Source organism: Cavia porcellus, unplaced genomic scaffold (genome assembly GCF_034190915.1).
Source record: "Cavia porcellus strain 051 isolate PalLab524CR breed Dunkin Hartley unplaced genomic scaffold, mCavPor4.1 scaffold_2, whole genome shotgun sequence".
NCBI lineage: Eukaryota > Metazoa > Chordata > Mammalia > Rodentia > Caviidae > Cavia > Cavia porcellus.
This window is the reverse complement of record NW_026947485.1, coordinates 50755409-50776286: the sequence shown is the minus strand read 5'-3', so window position 1 is coordinate 50776286 and position 20878 is coordinate 50755409. Positions and strand designations below refer to the sequence as shown.

The window sequence follows — 20878 nt, the reverse complement described above, 5'->3', positions numbered from 1 at the left end:
AAGATTGTAAACTATGGAAGTTGCTATGGGTGTTGTCAGGCTACATCCTGTTGACAGTGGATAATTGTCTTCCTATAGGCATGCCAACATCGCTCTAATTTAGAGATAATCTGCTGTACCACGCCTTCACTGCAACAGCTGAACCTGCAACTCCCCCTGAAGACCAAAGCCTTTTTCATGTTGGATGGGATTCTTTCCAAATACTTTGATCTCATTTATGTACATAATCCCATCTTCAAGCATTTTGAAAAGCCAGTGATGATCTCAATGGGCAATGCAAATGTGCTGGAAATTAAGGTAAGAATTGCTTAAAATGGTCTCTTAAATAATCATCATGAACTTTATTGAGCTCATAACTATTTGAATAGAATCAGTGTACATGCCATTTTCTCTTATGCCCCATCAGCAATATGTAAGGTCTAAAAAACAAATCTTTTTTGGTTTAAGAATAAAAGGTAAATTTAATTGTGGATTGGTTTTTAATGAAGCATTTGAAAGTACTTTTCTGTGTATATATTTAAAAGTAATAAATGCAGGATACAAATCTGTTAAATGACTTCCTGCAGTCCTTTATCCCGATGATGTTACACAGTTCCCATGAAGACTTCACCTAGATGTGCTCATTACAAGGTAAAAGATAAGGGCCATAAAAGCAATTGCATCAGTTGTAATTCTTTTACTTCTTTATCATATTTGGAGTTTTATATCTGTGTGTGGTCATTTCTAAACTGATTTATAAATGGAACTGGATTTCCAACACCATGGGAATATATTAGCCTCTAAATATAGTTTAATTGAAAGTAATTTGCATAATTACTTCTCTGATGAGACAAAATACATAATACCCAAAGTTAAGGCATGAAAAGTTATTTGGCTTCCAGTTTGTAGAGGTTTCTGTTCATAGTCAGCTGGCTTCAAGGCAGGGTAACTTGTGGCAGACAGGCATCTCAGAAAAGAAACAGCCAGAGTGGGCAAGAGGTAGCAAAGCAAGCAAAGGATCTTGTTTTTTGTTTTTTGGTTTTGGTACAATTCAGGAGCAACTCAAGACTGCCCAGTTGCAAGGCAGGGGCTTATGCCAATGAGCTAAATCCCCGCCCCCTAGCAAGGAATCTTAGCAGCTTCCTTCTGCCCCTTTTATATTCTGTGTCGGCTGTCAGGATTAGAGCAGTGCCAAACCAATCCGTGGACTGATTTAAATCACACACCCTGGCCCAGGCATCACACACTATAGATTCAGTCACATCTAAAAAAGCCCCACCTATTACAGTAATAGTTCATTGTTTTTCTAAGCAGCCTGTTGCAAATGGAGAGCCACAAGGCCAAGAGAGATTAAATAGTTTGACAAGTGGCAAAATAGTGACAGAACAGACTAGAACATAGCTCTCTTACGTAGCACGAGTAATGTTTACTTCAAAAGATAATAGAACATCAAAATTATCAAGATGTTAGTTATCCATAACCCATCCACTCAAAAGAGCAAAATATTTATCCTTCAACATGTTGTTTTAAACATTCAGAATTTTTTTCTTGAAAGGTCCTGTGAGTGCAAATACAAACACAAAGCAATAGGCTAGTCTTTATTTTGATGTAATAGAGGTTGTCACGGGCCATTTTCATCTAAGTAATATGTTTCTACTGAAATTTTCCTGCTTTATCAACAAGATACCATCCACAGCTCACCCCAGCATACATTCACACTCATACAAGTTTACTAACCTCACAGTTTCGTTTCGTGCAATAATTAAGCAAACCCAGCATGAAATTAAACGGAAGCCTGCTTCAGTGAGCAGCATGTTTACCACAGCAAGGTTCTTTCATCCACTTCTTTAATTAGTTTTAGAAAAGCAGAAAGGGCTTTTATCACTTTTTTTCAATAAAATTAATCTAGTGTGACCTTTGCTTTCAACAATTACTGTGTTTGCCATTTGAAAGATTCCATTGGTTTTTCTTGTTGAAAACAAAGATTTATGTGCAAATAGTTTTATGCCCATAGAAATTCCATTTTGTGTTCCTATATCTATGGTGGACACATTGGAGATAAATGATTCTTTTATATATCCTTCTACACAGGATACAGAAAAGTTCCTTTTTTATATAAATTAAATACCCATTATTCAACACGCTACAAAGTATTTGAACCAAGAAAAATGTGATTTGACATCATCCTCATCCTATTATTGTTATTCCATCATGGCCCAAGGAGTTTCTGGAGACATGCACAAAAACCTTCCTTTTCGTGATAGTACAAAGACTTTTTCTCTAACAAGTATATAGCACCTGACATAACACAGAGCAGTAATTTCTGGGGGAAGGGACAGTTTAGGGCACTTGTTTTAGGGTGATAGCATATGCCCATGCTCCACTTTCCTTAAGAATAAGAGGAAATCTAAGACACATGATAGTATTTTTGCGACATTTTTTTTTTTTTTAAAGTTCTAGGGATTGAACTCTAGTCCCACATGAACTACATCCCCAATCTTTTGAGACAGGGTCTTGGTAAATTGTCCAGCCTGTGCTCTAACTGGTAATTTTCTTGCCTCAGCTTCCCAGTGTGCAGAGGTTGTAGGTGGAAGTCACCACACTTTGGCTGTTGTGACAGAAATGTAATTCTCTATCATTTTCTAAAAGAGATCACATTGAAACCTCTGCCTCTCTTAAAGAAGAAACTAGGGAAAATAAAACATCAAAAGAGAAAAGAAAAGGCCTCTTCTGGATGAGCAGTAAAATATTTTTATTAAAAGTGTTTTGATCAAAGTGATACTTGTTCAGTTATCATTCAGACCATGAGAGTGAAGTACATTTGCCTCTCATTGAAAGAGCTGTTAAAACATCATGTGTTTAGAGTGAGCTTTATTGTCTACTCTGAATGCCACATCCAAAAAGATCCCTTAGCCAAGAAGGGATGGCAATACTCTCCAGCCCCAGTTGTGAGCATTAGCTAATGAACAGGAGGCTCAGTGACTACACCATGAGTGAAAGAGCCAGCCAAGTTTGGGGCAAGATCAGTCACTTCTCAGCATGAATCAGAAACCCTGCAGATGTAGGAGGTAGTTATGGTCATGGCTTCAAGTCCACCAGACCCAGCTGTAGACAGCGGGCCTCAGAGGTAGACATCTCTTTGGAAATACAAAGTAGGATGTGATGTTCCTATCAACAACTGCCAACAGTTATGAGGAATTTTACAGTTCATGGAGTACTTTGACATACATTATTTCACTCTTCTCTTACATGGACCTATGAGATTGGGAGGTCTGTAAAGATTATCTGCATTTATAGGCAGATTAACAAAAACATGCCTTGTGTCAGGGTTATCTAGGGAGCAAACAGAAGAACTAGGTCTTTCTTTAAGCTACTTGAGGCCAAATTCCACTAAAATTACAGTGCTTCTCATATTAACTTTCATTTAATATGTATTAAAATAGCTTCCATAATAGAAAAGCTTTTCCTATTAAGAAAAGCAATGGTATGCACATATTAATACAGTTCTTTAAGTGAAGTAGCACTAAGCTTTCTAAAATGATCAAAAATTTTATTTAGTTTAAAGAAATCTGATACTTTCTGTAATTATTATCTGACATTTGTGCATGAATATATTTTATAGAAAGTTCTGGCTGTCTGACACTTCTCTGAGAGTTCATCTTATTCTGGAGCATATAGGAATATTTGGAAATAGATATGCTTCAAAATTTAAGTCTGGAGAACTCAGTTCAACAAGAAAAGGAGGCAGGAAGATGAACTAAAACAGATCAGGAACTCAGGTGTGATACACACTAGAACAGATGTTGAAAACTCAGGTGAAGATCAGGCATCAATGACAGGCTTCAAAAAGATCTAAAAGGGAGCATCATCCTGAGCCAACCCAACCCACCTGCTGGCCAGAGGCAGCCAATAGTTATCTTTTCCCCTCCTCCAACCACTTTACCTGGATCCATAGACCCAATCCCGATCACGGCTACCACATAGCCAGTTCTCACTCCAGACAAGATGGAAGAGAAGGATTCTTTTCTCCAAAGTCATTTGACCTAGCATCAAGATTTATTCTCATTTAACAGATGCATACCTTACCCTCAAACATTATTTCCCTGTGCTGCAAACATTAGTGGGAATTCTGTAAAAAATTATATTCCAGGGCACATTGACAGCAATGGAAAGGTTCTTCCAAGTAAGTAAATGGTGAAGGCCTAGTAGCCAGTGAAGAAATCAGCTTAATTTGGTTTGCCCTGCTTTTCTCAAACATCCAGGGAATTTGCCCTCAGTTGCCTGTTGACATGTTGTGAAACTCAAATTTGAAGCTTTTGGTGACAGTTGTTTGGCCTGGCTTCTAACCTGAGGGACTCACATCCTTTTGGTGAAATACAAATGTCACCTCCACCAACAACTCGCTGATTCTCCACTGTTAACCTCCCTGCTCTGAACCTGCCTGATGGGTCCTGCTACTAATCTGCACCTACTGCTTTCACCCACTCTCTGCAGTTTGCCTTGCAGCCACCTGAGTATAAACACATGCAGATCCCTTTTATTACAATGCCATTTTTCAAACACTGTGCTTCCACTTACACCCCTTTCGTAGCCTGTGCAGCATCCCCAGGCCTGGATGCTGAGTAGAAACATTATATCATGTGTGGCCAGATTTAGAGAAGACACGAACCAGTACATCCTAACATGACATAGTAGGAATCACTAGTGTAGATTTTAGAAATGTGTCTTTTTTTTTTTTTTTTTTTTTGTCTTTTTTCCTTTTTATCGGTACCGGGGATCGAACTCACGATCGCCTGCTTGCAAGGCAGGTACTTATGCCGCTGAGCTAAATCCCCTGCCCCGAAATGTGCCCATTTTAACATTACAGAAAGAAGGGAGACTCTGGTTCATCTTTATCCTTGGTGACTAACCCTGATTACAACACACAGTAGGTGGTCAGTTCATTCTGCATCAAATAGAATTTGATTTGCTTCAGTGACCTAGTCTTTCTCATATCTCTGTGCTTCATATATAAAGCCGGAACAGTCAGGATACCTACCTGGAGAGGCTGATATCTTTGCAGAATAAAATGAGATAATTATAATTCTAATTTGTTCTGCATGTGTAAGGGCTTAAATATCAGAAATCTGCTTCTTCTTATGTTGCTTTATTTAAAAGTCTACAGAATTGAACTGATTTCATAAATATGTTCTATTTAATGATAGTTAATAATAATGATAAAAGTAACAAAAGTTCTGAAGGTATACATTTTTCTTAGCTTTATGTAGCTGTTTACTTTAAATGACTATACTGGCCTACAGGTAGAAATTAGCTCTCCTCATGTAGGCACTAAGATCACTTCTGTGACACCTACGCTTTTCAGCTTTTAAAACTATTAAATATACAAAGCTGAGAGTAATTTCTTATATGCAACACTGCTCATTATATATTTCTTGGTGGGAGAGTGTGAAAAGGGGTGCAGTTGTTCAACTGTATGATTTTCTTTTGTTTCCTTTTATGTAACATCCTAGAGAAAACCCTAAACGTAAAAAACGAGTATTGAAAATGTAAATGCAGTATGTACATCCCTTCCCCCAACTGTAGTTACTATCTTAGCAAGCAGGACATATTCAGTCCCTCCCTCATAAATCAAATCCTCCTACTCTTTAATCTCTTTTCTCTGTCATTCTCTGAATTCCCTCCAATATGTTGGTAAGATCCCTCATCCTCCTCAGATCTAACCAACAAGTTGTCATTTGAAGCCCCAAAGTGACCTATTAGATTTATGTGCTTCTATGTTGAATTGCCCTGTGTGGCTGGCCTGGATCGATGGATTGTGCAGACTGCTTCAGGAATAGAGAAATCTCATCAGGATACTGTTTTTTTGTGGTCATCTTTTCTCAAAGTCCTCATGCTATAAGAAGCATCTTCTTTCAGCTCCTTTTCCTATAATAATATCTGACCTTCAAATCTTTTGAGTTTCATTTGAGATATTATATGTGAAAGCAGTATTAAAGATTGTATAAAATAAAGGATCGGGCCTGTAGCTATTACTAGTCATTCTTTGTTCATAAAGAATATAATTACAGGTTTTGATAGATCTCTCCTCAAAGTAATGGCTTATTCAATAAATAACTATGCTTGTTAAGAGTAGATACGGGAAATTACACATTTATACTTTTTTCTCAAGGCTAATGATTTGTTTCTTCAACAAATGCTGATGTTTTTTTAAATTCCTGATAAAGTCAGTTAACTAAATATGTCAGATTGAGTAAATTTTTAAAATCTTGGGCTGAGGATTTAGCTCAGTGGCATAAGCGCCTGCCTTGCAAGTTGTGAGTTTGATAACAGGCACCAATTAAAAAAAATATATATATACATATATATATATGTATATATATATATAGTAAATTTTTAGAAAGGCCTAGAATGTAGCTCAGTGTGGAAGGTTCTGGGTTCATTCACCAGTACTAAAAAAAAAATCTTCTGTAACTATATAGTTATTTGATATATGGTAATATAATTATACATTCCATGTTGAAGAACATGGAATATCTTATGGGAATTTCTTTGAGACAAAGTTCTTTCAGGTATAGGACTTAAGTGTGCAAGAAGGATGAGAAAAACTGCTCAACTCAAACAGAAGAGGAGTATTTGGCATAGAGAAATTATATCAGATCTCTGGCAATCTGGGACCTAAGCATGAGTGTTTTTGAAGCTCTCAGTGTGATTCTAAAAGCAAATCCAAGTTCATTAGTCAGTGTAAGGCCGTGCAACAACTGAAAGTCTAAATTGCTTCCCTTTTGCCAAACACCAGTTCCCACTGAATGCAGTAGTAAGATGGTTATGACTAAGACATTATTCAATGTAAGGTAAAAAACAAGATTTTCTTTATTCTTCTCTAAAATTCAGTTTGACGAAAAAGCTCAGCCCTGTAAATCCTAATTAGTGTCCTAAAGTGCTCATGCTTCCCTTCAGCCATCCCAATTCCCATGAAAATGAGCACCATGAAATCATAGGCCTTGGCAAACAATAACATGGCCTGTGCGTGCAGTGTATTTATACTCCTCACAATCATGAGCATTCCTGCAAATCTGCGAAGTGTTAACAACCTCTTTTTTTTTTTTTTTTCCTTCTAGGGAAATGATATTGACCCTGAAGCAGTTAAAGGTGACGTGTTAAAAGTTGGAAATAAGAGCTGTGAGAGTGTAGAGCCACATGATGAAGCTGTTTTATGCACGGTCCCCAATGACCTGCTGAAACTGAACAGCGAGCTAAATATAGAGGTGGGATTCCTGCATTCCTCTCATGATGTAAATAAGGATGCCAGTGTAATTATGTCACTTGTAGGCTTAAAATAAATCATTAAAGCTCATTTATGTGTTGGCTGTGGCTCATCAACTCAACCTCAATTCCTAGTTGTTATTCTAGAAACAGGTTTTTTTTTGTTGTTTTTTTGGTTTTTTCCCCCACACTGGCTCCTGCCCCAGGCTTTGGAGGGTAGGTCTCAAAAGTCCTTTCTGCCCACACTGGCTCTCCATCATGTTGTATAGCCAAACTTTACTGTAATTCTCAGAAAATATAAGATCAGGTGTAAGAGTATCTTTTTCCCCATCTCTCACATCTCAGGAGCCCAGAGCCAGTGTACCACCACCCACTACATGACCACAAATGCATGGACCCCATGAATGAAAGATGTATGTGCTGGACAGAGTAAAGTGTGGATTAAAGAGTTCACAGTAACTTTTTCCATGGAGACAGCTCAGTCAGATAATGTAGAACCAGAATGATTTTTTTCATTATTTTTAATAGCTTTACTACAGTGTAACTCACCTGTCATACAGTTTGCCCATTTAAAGTACATTTCAGTGGGTTTGCTGTATTACGTCACTAACTTCTTTAAATTGTGTTAAAATATATACAATGTGAAATTTTTCATTTTAACCATTGTAAGTGTACAGTTCAGTAGCATGTATTGCCTTCAGTGTAATCATCCGCTGTCTAATCCCACTGTCCATTCATCACCCCAAACAGAAGCTCGGGACCCATTAAGCAGTCACTCCACAATCCCCACTCTCTCCATCAGCCCCCAGTAATCTATAAGCTACTTTCTATCTGTATGAATTTGCCTGTTCTAGATATTTCCTGTAGGTGGAGTCATGCCATAGTTGTCCTTGTATGTCTGATTCACTGAGCACACGTTTTCAAGGTTTATCCGTGTATGGACATGTGTTATTCCTGTGTTCCTTTTTGTGACTGGATAATACTTCATTATATGTGTCCCACAATTTGCTTATCTAAGAATAAATGGTATTCAAAGGATTCCTGAAATATTCTTAAAAGCTATAGAGAATAAAATTTGTGAAATTAAAACATGAAAAATATTAGAAAATCGAAGACTGAATCATGAGCTCAGAGATGGAATTTCAGAGTCATCATAAAGCCTAAAAGTCAAAAAATGCTAAAAGAGAGCAAGAAGAGGCCTCAAAGATGTCTTCTATATATCAAGACGAATAAAAATATTCTCAGGTTTTATTGTCCCATTATAACTACAATTATTTGTCTCTCACAGTGTCTTCTCTGCCATCCACTCCATTCTTTAATGAGACAGAATTGATTTCTTGCTATTTATGTATGCTGATATGCTGCATTTCATATTATGCTGTAATTATTTATGTGCATCTTACTTAATATACATCAGTTCTCAAGATCTTTTTTATCTCTAACACCTACTTACAAATACAAGCCAATAAATATTATAGAAGTATTTTGGGAATCAGTATTCTCTAAGTATTTGATCATGGAAGCAGAACTGAAGAATCCTTTATTTCTCTGAACACAGGGATGCCACTTTCATGATGATAACAGCCAGGTGGGATTTGACACCCAGAAAAATGGGATTCACCTTGGATAGAATATTTTATATCAATCATGATCAGACTAACCCTTCTTTATCACTTTTCAGTGGAAGCAAGAAGTCTCTTCAACTCTCCTTGGAAAAGTAATAGTTCAACCAGATCAGAATTTCACGGGATTGATTGTTAGCGTTGTCTCGGTATCAGTAATACTTTTAGTATTACTTGGGCTTTTCCTGTGGCTGAAAAAGAGAAAGCAAATTAAAGGTATATTTTTCACGTTATTTGTTTTAAGAAATTCTCCTAAGAATAACCATTACAATTTAACTTTGTCATAGATCTTGTGTGCCATCTTATATGTAAACCATAAAACCCGTGAGTTCTTAACACTAGGTCAAACTCTAATGGGAACCATGATACCCAAGACTTTAACAAGCTCTTTCTTTCTCTATTTTAAGATCTGGGCAGTGACTTAGTTCGCTATGATGCAAGAGTGCACACTCCTCATTTGGATAGGCTTGTAAGTGCCCGAAGTGTAAGTCCAACTACAGAAATGGTTTCAAATGAATCTGTAGACTACCGAGCTACTTTTCCAGAAGGTATACTTTATTGTTCTAGAAATAACTATACATTTAACTCTGTGGGTTGTGACGTTGTTGTTTTACTTTTTGCCTTTATATTTTTATAAAAATAAAAACAAGCACTTAACCTCTGCCAAAGAGGTGTGAACCTGACACAGAATTACATGGCTCTTACTTCTAAACGATGTATATTTTCTAACTTTAGAACCTATGAGCTCTCATCTCACAAAAAAACTAATTTTAAAATAATTTGAGCAGTAGTAATTTGTGTATCACCAGAGCATGATGCTGAGAAATTATGAACTCTTTACAACTCCAAGAGTTAAGTTATAAACCATATTTTTGTTTAAATATAAGTTGTAACTACTACATTTATTGAATCCCAAACATTTTGAATTATACTATTAGTAACCTTTTGAAGCATTCTCAATGAGCACGGTCTTTTACCTATTACACTCTAGGAATTGAACACATTTTGAGTCTTAGCCAAGAATAACCTTCAATTATGCTATCAAACAAGGAGAAATCAACATCATCTGCTTTGCAAAACATTAGGCCTAATAATGGTCAGGATGGCCACAGCATTTCACATTGTTTAATTTAAAAATCTCCTGGTCAAAGCAAAGTGTCTGTATTGTACCAACACCATTATCTTTAGAAGTTACAGGACATGAGTCAAGTGCCAGCATTTCCCTGGTTTAATATTTACCACTGGACAAATAAAGTGAGTCACAGACAGTTGCAGATACTGGAAAGTTAAAAGGTGCTCATCCAAACAAGTACAAGAACAATCATGCTTAACGTGTTAACTTTCTTACCACTTGCTGCCTCTAAATTTTTTGAAGTTTGTGTTATCACTATAGAGATATATGTTATAAATATTATCTTTGTCCACATGACTTCTCACCTTTAGAAATTATTCTTTAGCAGTATGGACAAATCAAATCCTAGTGTGTTTTGAAATTTAGATCTAGTTACTATTTTATATTCATATTTGATAACTAACCTGAGATAATTAGAATTCACAATACCTTAAGAAAAAAAGCTTTTATAATCTTCCAAACTCCTTACTCAGCAAACCTCTGTCATCATTGCTAAGACAAGGAGCTTCTTTCCCATGTCCACTGTGAACCTTTCTTGGAAACATGGAAAGGTAAAAACTGGCAAAAGAGGACCTTCCATAGAGAAGACAGAGGAGAATGCACAGCTGGCAACCACACAGCTATAGAGCCTTCCTCTGTCATTATTGAGAATAGCCCAAGAGTCATTAGAAGACCCAGAATTCTCTGTGGTGTTCCATCAAGGTCACACATTGGTGGTCTAAATTGGTTTCTACACATATTGGAACTTAGCTAAAGGGTCAGTAGAATTTCCCTGCCAGAGGACTTTTGTCCTTATCTCACTAGAGATTTCCCGAGGTCCCTGCAGCCCTAAGAATCTATAACTCTTACCTCCAGAAGCATAAGTTTAGAAAGTGAAGGTGAAGGTAGGAGTTTCAAGAAGCTTATTTGCATTTCCAATCCCCTGAGGAAAGCTTGGAGAGCCAAACTCCTTGAGATCTGAGGAGCCAGCATCTAAGTACGCTTCCTCCTTCCTTTACCAGCCCAGCATTTCAGATGGTCCGCTAACTTCTACATCCTTCTTTTAATGCTGCATCTGTCTTATTTCCAACTAGTTATTACCAAGGCTGTAGGTGCCCCACAAACTTTTGTGGAACCACTTTTGAAACTCATTTCTCTGGCCAAGTATTTGTTATTAATCAAATATGAGCCACGGAAAATACTACAGATGCTTAGATGGGATTAGAAATAGTCAAGATGCCATCAACTTTCGTGTCCCAAAATCAGATTTTCTTATTTGCATACAGAGAATATCATCTGTTGGTGCCAATAGGCACACACACACACACACACACACACACACACACACACACACACACTCACAGCCTTTCATGTGATACACTGTGCTTCAGTGCCCTGCCTGGTTTCTCTTCAGTCACTGCCCAATTATGATGCTCCTCTTTGATAGATACGTATTCTGGGGCATTAGGCAAAGCAGCATCTCAGCAACATAGTTCCCTAGCCTTGAAATAGAAAATCGCTTCTTCTCCCAAAACAGCATCTTGCCTGAAGCACTCCAGAGTTTTTGTTGTAAAGATCACCTTACAAGGACCTCCTGTGCAAGTGCCCTCAACTAGGCAGTGGGATGGCACACAAACCCAGGTCCAAGCTGCCTACTCTGAATGACGATAACTCTACTGCCATGACCATAAGGTGGCGAATTTATCACTACTGTGAAAACCTTTCAGTTCTGAAGATATCACCATTATGCATTTCTAATTACATATATATAATTACATGTATATGGATTGAGCATCCATGACCTGAAAACCTAAAATCCCAAATGTTCTAAACTATAAAACTTTATGACCAATGGCACCATGCTGAAAAAGTTTTGACTTTTTGAACATTTCAGATCAGGGATGCTCAACCAGTAAATTCCTTACAGCTATCAAGAAATCTGAAATGCAGTACTTCTGATTCCAAGCATTTCAGAAAACAGTACTCGGTCTGTATATAATTGTGTGTGTGTGTGTGTGTGTGTGTGTGTGTGTGTGTGTGTGTTCCAATATGTATTTTTCCTTGGTTGGGAAGTCATATAGATTTCCATAATTTTTGTTATTACTTTTGTTAGTAAACACATCTCCTAAAAGAAACTTTTCATATTCTTACATTTAAACTGAACTTTTTGAGATCAACTCACTGCTTCCTAAAGATACAACATTCAAAAATGAACTTCAATATGATTTTTTGCTATTAATCAAAAGAAAAATGCCTTTCTTTGATGGTACATCAAATGAGGGCACATAACTTTCAGAGTTAACAGTCTACATAAAGGAAAATCATAAATGTTTTATAAAATAAGCCAGTATTTTTCCCGACTTACTATACCATTTTTATCAAAGGCAATCCCTAGCCTTATCTGTTATAAGCACCACTTCTTTAATTTTAAAATTGTGACCTCACTAATAATTTAGTTTGCTGCCTTTTTGCAGTCTTCATTAAGTGAGGTTTCACTATTGTGTTCTTGTAATTTTGCTTTATGTTGCAGATCAGTTTCCTAACTCATCTCAGAATGGATCATGCAGACAAGTGCAGTATCCTCTGACGGACTTGTCCCCCATCCTAAATAGTGGAGACTCTGATATATCCAGTCCATTACTACAAAATACAGTCCACATTGACCTCAGTGCTCTAAATCCAGAGCTGGTGCAAGCAGTCCAGCATGTAGTGATTGGGCCCAGCAGCCTGATAGTGCATTTCAATGAAGTCATAGGAAGAGGTAAGTATTTCCACTCAGCTTTGTGTTAAATACGGTTTTCCAGTAAGCATTTTATCTTCTGCCTTTGCAGATTAGGAATTTAGACAATGGTGAGAGCAAGTGACAGAGAAGTGATAATGAGTATACTTGATTCCTGGTCTGCAAAAATGCAGCCTGCAGATCAGATCCAGGGGACTTGTGTCTGTGCAGGGAGGCAACTGGATAACTTCCCAAATTTCTTTCTCATCTTTCTCATAGTAGCAACTGTAGTTTCTTGAACCATGCCATTGATTTCCTTTTAAAAAGCATTCCTTTAAGTTCCAATATTTTCAGTTGTATCTGCCGCCAGCCTTCCTTTACCTTGAAAACATGAAGCACTGGTTTATAGCAGCTTATACACAACTGGACAGCATCAGAAGACAGGAAATTTATAGCATTCCCACAATCTCAAGCAACATATATCATCTCCACAACACACTCCAATTTCTTTATACAAAGAGGAATGAATATTTGTAATAAGCTAGCCAGAGCTGCAGTAACAGCTAGTATAAACAGTATCTGAAGAAATATTTAGCAGGAAAGGAAAGCAACCAGAAGCCAGGAAGTGAACTGCAATCTTTTTTTTTTTTTTCCTAAGCTGCTTTTACTTTAATACTGAATGACCTATGATCTGTTTTACACTCTATGTCCTACAAGAGGTTGTATGGGTGTCTGCCACTATAATGCAAGAGAAACTGATGGGACTATTTGCCTTCCATGAACACAAGGTGTCTCATTTTCCTGTGGTGGCATCCATACATCCTGTATCAACGCCAGAGTTTAATCCTGAGCATGCTACCCCCTACCCCAAAAGCAGGTCATTGTCCACAGACATGTTTCCGTGGCTTACATCACAGTAATAAATGGTTCCATTATCAGCCTTTAATCCCAGTAATTGCACCAATTTTAGAATATGTAACCTCATAACTGGGTTCTATTTCTACCCATTGTAAAATAAGAGGTTTTTTTTTAATTATGGAAGGTGCTGAAATGTCAATTCTTTCTCTGTTGAAGAAATAATCATCAACAGGCTGTAAATATTAGCTGCTATTCGCTTTTACGTTTTTCTCCAGGAAAACAGACTTTATTCCTCCTTGTGTTACAAGAGGGCAGCCTAATGTTTGACACTCAAGGACTAGGCGCTCGGGACATCTGGGCTGAATAGATGAATTAATTAATGAGTGACTTACACAGCTATCAGGCTTTTGGCACCTCAGGGAAAAATTACTGCCCTGGATGAAAGGCTACCATTGGGAAAATGATGTGGTTAAACCTAGAAGGAAATGTGTGCAGTGAGTCAGAGTGAATTTGCTTCATTGGGGCAACTGCCTTTCAGTTTCTGCCAACCTGGTTTACATATTAACTGGTGACTAATGGGGGAAATCCTTATTCTATAATGCTACTCTAATTATGAAGGATAACATTATTATTTCATTTTCATTTACTGGAATATAGGAAGCTTATTTTATTATATTTCTTTGTGTGGACAAAACTATTTTCATTTTTTAGTAATATTTAATCCTTTAAAATAATAAATTTCTTTTATGCAGAGTATTATGCCTTGTTTCAGTGGTTCTGCTATCATTGAATATTTTATTATATTAACTTTTAATAGCAATAATGTCAGCTATGGTTTTTACCATATACAATCATATATTTATCACATTTACAAACGTACAAAACATACATACCCTATATACAGTGGTATCATTACAGTATCCAAACAGTGTACTCTTTGCCCTATGGAGATCATGAAAGCCTTAGTAAACAACTACTGAATAATTAAATATTACACAATTCTAACCCAGTTTTCTCTTTCACATAGGACATTTTGGTTGTGTCTATCATGGGACTTTGTTGGACAGTGATGGCAAGAAAATCCACTGTGCTGTGAAATCCTTGAATAGTAAGTTGCTTACTATTAGATTACGGAGCAGTGGAGGATAATTTTGTAGTTTGCAAATGTATGAAAATCTTATAATAAAATGTTGATTTACACTGTTCCTTGTGGAAAAAATTTAGCTACTGTTGAAATTATGGATCTAAATATGAAATTCTTTTGATCTAGAGAAAGTCTTATTGGGGTAGATTCTTATGAACTTGTTCCCTTTGAAGGTACACGTCAGGGCCCTCATTAGTAAAGGCGTAGAAGAAATGAGGTTCTTGGATGAACTAAGTATCATTTAACTATGTTGAGCTTATAATATTTGTTTTACCAATGACACTTATGGAAACTATTGGAAGCATGTTGGCACATACAATAGTAATGACTCATTTTACCCTTAGGCACTACTATAATTATTGTCTAACCACAACTTCCATTAAAATGATAAAAAATGAAATAAAACAAACAGGAGAGAAATATGCTGGCAGAAAACTGAAATATTGTAAGTCTGGTAATACCTCATTTAGTCACATGTTTGGGGAATGAGTTGATCTGTATAATTGAACTTTCTAAAGAAGTAAAACTTGCCCTGTTTTACTTCTAGAACATTTCTTAAAATTTTAGCTATTATTTATAAACTTTTAAGATAAAATCCATACTGTATGAAACAAAAAATGTTTCCACACATAAACTAAATCTTTATTAATGACCCAAAACCATAATTATAGCCATAAATTACTATTATACAACTCAGCGTGCTACATACTAAGATGTTCCTGGCTCCAACTTGTCCACTTTGTTGACAGTGCTCCCAGGCTTCATTTTTTTCTACTCTCATAAGTAACTTTTTCTTTTTTAGTATGTATTTGTGATATATAATAAATACATTCATTGTGGGAATTGGTACACATATCTTACTTTATTCCTTTTGCTTCCCCTTTGCTGTCTTCCCTGTAATTTCCCCATCCCCAGATCCTTCTCCTATCTCCATAAAATCTGCCTCCAAGTTTCCTATCATCATTTACTTTGTTCTTTCAATTATTTATACTTTGAGTTTCTCATGTAAGAGAAGCCATGCAGTAGGCTTTGTGTCTGATTAATCTTCTTAGCCTGATGGTCTAAAAGTGCATCCATTTTCCTACCAGTAACTCAAATCCATCTTTCTTTATGGCTGAGTAATATTCTATTTGTGTGTATACAACATTTTCTGTATCCCAGTCATCAGTTGATGGGTATATGGGTCACTTTCAAGATTTAGCGATTGCCAAGATTTAGCTCAGTGGCATAAGCACTTTCCTGCCAAGCTCAAGGTTGGGAGTTCAATATCCAGTACCAAAAATAAATAAATTAATTAATTAAATTTTAGGGCCAGGGATTTATCTGAGTGGCAGAAGCACCTGCCTGCCAAGTTCAAGGTTATGAGTTCAATCCCCTGTACCAAAAATAAATTAATTAAATTTTAGGTCTGGGGATTTAGCTCAATGGCATAAGCACCTGAATTCGACCCCCCTAAAAAACATTTTTTTTCTTTTAAATATTTAGCTATTGTGAGTCATGCTGCTATAAAAATGAGTATGCGTGTAATATGATGCCTTTTAACTCTTTCAGGGCGACACCTAGGAGAGGATCAAGTGGAATTTTTAGTTTTAGTTTTTGAGATATAAAGTACTGATTCTATTAATATTAGATTCCAGTAAAATTAATAAATCAATGTTGTTAACTTCAGTGCAGAGTCTAGTAAAATTAATAAATCAGTATTAACTCTTCACTAATGCTAACTAGTATCAACCCCTCTTTGTGTCTCTCTGGAAATGATTAGAATGTACTGCCTACTTAAGTACCATATGATAATTGATCTTCAAATTCTCTTAGCCCATGAATCAGTTAACTATGTCCCACCACCTATTTTTGTCAAATTGATTGAGACACAACCACTTATTGTCTGCCTGCATATAGCTTCTTTCATAGTTCTGTAGCAGAGTTAAACATTTTCCTAAAGACCATGTAGTCTCAAAACCAAAAAATGTTTACTATCTGACCCATTATAGAAAATTTGCCAGGCTGTGTCTTGACAGTTACCATGGAATTTCTATATGAGACAGACTAAGAGTCTATTCGAGGAACAGGTCCCTGGACTTTACCTAACAAGAGAAATGCATGTGGTAACTTGAAGGCACCAGGTGACATTGTTGGGGCCTAGAAAACAATGCCTTAACTATGCTGCTTGGGCACACTGAGTACTCTGAACTCTAAGGGACAGTGGAGGGGCCTCAGAAAAAAAAGCACTTTCTGACCCTTTCCTGCCTTCCACTCTTTCTCTCCTTCCTCCCTCACTAAATTCCTCTTCCCTAAGCAGGTATGGTGTAAACACTATAGCCACTTTCTTCCAAAGCCAGCCATAACATCTAGAATACTACTCTCACTGTCCTCCGTCTTTGTTTTGCAGCTGGCCATTAAGAAATTCTCTGAGCCACTTCGTCTGCTTGTAGCTCATAAGACCCTTACTGGAGAAGGGGTCCTGTCCCATATCCAGGAGCAAGGGATGTTGCACCAAAAGGCCAAGAAGAATCACAACACATGGGCCTGCTGGGTTTCCCTCTCAGTCTGTTAGCATTAGATCACATTTCTATGCACCTGACTATTCTCCATCACATCCAAGCATGAAAGCACTATTTCCCTGCATGCTTAGATCTCTGTTTCTGAAGGCTTCTGTGTCTTATAAAACTTTTATTATTTTTTTGACCCAGTCTTCCCAAAATAGTTAAAGATATCCTATTACAGTGATACATGCACACTAAATCTTAGAAACAGCCTGTGTACCCATCAACACATGAATGAATTACAAAAACAATGTTGTATTTAGACACAGTCAAGTACTGCTTCAATCAAGTTTATCATTAAGGATAAACTTGAGGCATTCATAGGTAAATAGATGGCACCTTGAGACCAAAATATGAAGCAAAATACGTCCGACACACAAACTTAAATATCACATGGTTTCTCATAAATGAGAACTCCATGTAAATGAAGATCAAAGTAAAAGATAGATAATAGAAAGGTATTTTTTCAAGTGGGAATGGAGATGAGAGATGGAGGAAATGGGAGGGAGATGAGGAAAAGGGAATGAATAAAAGAATTGAAAGAAAAAATAGAAATAGAGCTTTTGGGAATGGGAAGGCAAGTGAGAGGTGGAGGAGAAGGGAACAAAAAAGAAGTGGTATATGTTACTTGTACCAGCTTCCAAGATCAGTGTAATCAGTATGTGCTGCATGCGTGTACTAATAAGAAAAACTTTGATTAAATAAATCCATTAGGCTTGTCTATTGCCAACCTGCCTGTAGCTGCAGGAGTTTCATCTGTGCCCCTCACAGTGGGTGAGAAGTGCTCACACCTTTCCACTCCTAGGGCACCAGCTGTGTAATACTGGAGAAAAAGCATCCTGGAGTTGAGATCTGTAGTTTTACATTTCATTACTCTTCTTTTGCAAATTTGACAAAGCAGTCACTGTTCCACAATGAAGTTAATATGTGTGTGTGTGCCCCCTCCCTTCCCCTGATTTCTCAGGAATCACTGACATAGGAGAAGTTTCCCAGTTTCTGACCGAAGGAATTATCATGAAAGATTTCAGCCATTCCAATGTTCTCTCGCTCTTGGGCATCTGCCTGCGGAGTGAAGGGTCCCCGCTAGTAGTCCTACCATACATGAAGCATGGAGACCTTCGCAACTTCATTCGAAATGAGACTCACGTAAGTATATTCCTGAGCCAGCCGTGCACTCAGTATATGCCTGCATTGTGTCTTTTGCAAAGCTATTAGCCAAAGACATTTATGTAAAAAGTGGCATCATTCAAGTGTACCTCAGAGTCTTTTGTCTGGGTGGGATGATGTGATACCTGGGAGGGCATCCTGGCATGATAATTCTTACTTGCTCAGCAAGCAGCCTTGCCGGACCATCCCAGCTGGTCAGTCATCTTTGCTTACTATGTGCCAGAAAGTAGGGCTAGTGACACAAAGCAAACCACAGCCACACAGTTTTATCTCCAAGAGACACTGAAGAGTTAATTACAAATGAATGACTTACTTTTCCTTTACTTGTCACCTGCTCTCCTACCTCAGGACCTTTGTACTTGCAGTTTCATCTGCCTGAAGCACTTTTTCCTCCAGAGAGCCATACATCTCATTCCTTTAGCAATTTTCCTTAAGGTCTTCTTCAAAATGAGGCTTCCCTGATCTGTTTAAAATTGCTACTGACCCACCCCCATTGTTATGCCTTTGGTCTGTGTTCTATTCTTGGTTTTATTTTCCTCATGACACTCACCATCATCTGATACACTGGGCCTGCACTGTCCAGTACTGTGACAAAAAGCCACTTGTGAACTGTCATGAGTTCAAACTAAAATGTATCATCTGTGTAAAGTATATCATACATTTTGAATATTTAGTATAATAAAGAAATTAAAATATTCATAATTATAGGTTAAGATAGTATATTGACTGTTGGGTTAATTAATTTTACCTTGTTGTACTTTACGTATATATGTATATGCATGCCATTAGAATGCAAGTTTACGAGGTTGGACATCTTGGCGTATTTTGTTCATTTCTATAACTCCAGTGCCTAAAATAGTTTTCAACACATAGGCTCTCAGTAAATGTTTGTTGAATAAATGAGCTCAAGGTTACAAAAGAGAACTGTAAGCTCTTGTGAGTGGGACTTTATGACATTTTTATACCAAGACCTAAAGGGTGAACAAATGTTGGCCAGGCCAAGGCCAAACAAGGTGGAAGGGAAAGGAATCCCCAACTGAATTCATTCACAGCTTCACGTTCCTTCTTGGTTCCCTTAGTCCAAGTCTCTGAAAATCAGGAGAGTAGTGCTACTCTTAATCAGAACACCTTTGTAAACACGGAGTGAGGTTCTTAAAAGAAAATGAGGAAAAGAAAGAAATAGTGTTCTACCAAAATGATACAGCAACTCCTTCACAGTGAATTTTCGCAGATAATGTACATTACCTTGCACAGTGTAAAACTGCCCTGACAGATCCCACTTTAACTCGCGTCATTACCCTGATGAGTTAATCTGCTCAGATGCACTGCCTATCCTAAAGTATTGTTCCCCCAGGGTTAAGCACCAGAGATGCTCTATTATCCAGCAGAGAATAGTATTCTGAACTTTTATAAACCAAGGAGTCCATACTAATGATGACCACTTTCACAGATATGTCTTTAAAAGCTGAAAACAAACATGTCGGCCTCCTAGCTCACTCTGTGCATTAGGAGAGCTGCAGCGCATGGCTGGGCCCCCTCTGACTGTGTCTTCTGCAATAGCTGCTAAAGAAAAGGAACCCTCTAGCTGATGGCCAGGCCCTAGTCAGAGCTGTCAGCCCCAATGTCATCTTTATTAAATGTGTCCATCTAGTTTGTGGATGGCATTTACAGGAAATGAGCTGTCCCATTCTCTGTGTGGCCCAAAATTTCAGGAGCCATGAGCTGGTCGGGAATGGAGTCCCAATAGGAAGACTTCTCATTAATGGATTTCAGTACAATATAGCCTTCCTGGCCAACACAAGAGGAAAAAATCCTAAATGTACCACTTACATCTGAGTGGTTTGGAGTGATTCACTTCTCTCTGAGCCTCCTGTGTGTGTTTTCCTAATGCTTTGACATCTGGAGCCTGATAACCCTGAAGATTCTGCTGCTCCCAGGGCTAATTCCTAGAGATGCTCAACAACTTGCCTTCAGAATGCACATTTCATAGGTGAACCAACCACTCCAGCCACTGTGCACCTGCCCTAATTATTCCACAGCCAACTACAAGACAGTGAGTGAGAACCCTACCCCCAACTCCCTAGAGCTCGCAGAAATTAGTCTAGGTAGCCAGTCCTAAACCGGCTTAGCCTGCCTTACCTTTTCTTCCTATGGAAACTATAGTTTCCCTCCCTCCTGCCTCTCCTGTTCCCTCTGCCTTCTGACTGTCTCCTATGCTTTCCCATGTGACCCTGCATGACAAGGCCTTCACTCTCCTCTTAGAAACACTGAGTATCCAACTGTCCTCAGTGGCAGTTGTCTCCTGACCTGTTGGCCTCTTCATACCTGAAGAATAAGACCTTGGGGCTGGGGAAGTTGCTCAGTGGTAGAGCACTTGCCTGACTCTCAAGTGGAGGCCCAAGGTTCAGTCCTCAGCACTGCAAAGAAGAAACGGGAAGTGGAACATAAAAATCTACATTTTAAAACACTTAA

The 20878-nt window shown here is 37.7% G+C and overlaps 1 protein-coding gene across 1 annotated transcript in view; it reads left to right on the top strand.

Moving 5' to 3' along the window:
* The window catches only part of Met (MET proto-oncogene, receptor tyrosine kinase), a 106277-nt gene that overhangs the window by 71129 nt on the left and 14270 nt on the right, over positions 1-20878 (top strand). Inside the window, exons 11-17 of the mRNA XM_003475137.4 lie at positions 79-297; positions 7098-7244; positions 8924-9080; positions 9272-9412; positions 12506-12736; positions 14580-14660; positions 18204-18385. Of these exons, the coding sequence (XP_003475185.1) occupies positions 79-297; positions 7098-7244; positions 8924-9080; positions 9272-9412; positions 12506-12736; positions 14580-14660; positions 18204-18385 (1158 nt within the window). The remainder of the gene's footprint in view (positions 1-78; positions 298-7097; positions 7245-8923; positions 9081-9271; positions 9413-12505; positions 12737-14579; positions 14661-18203; positions 18386-20878) is intronic.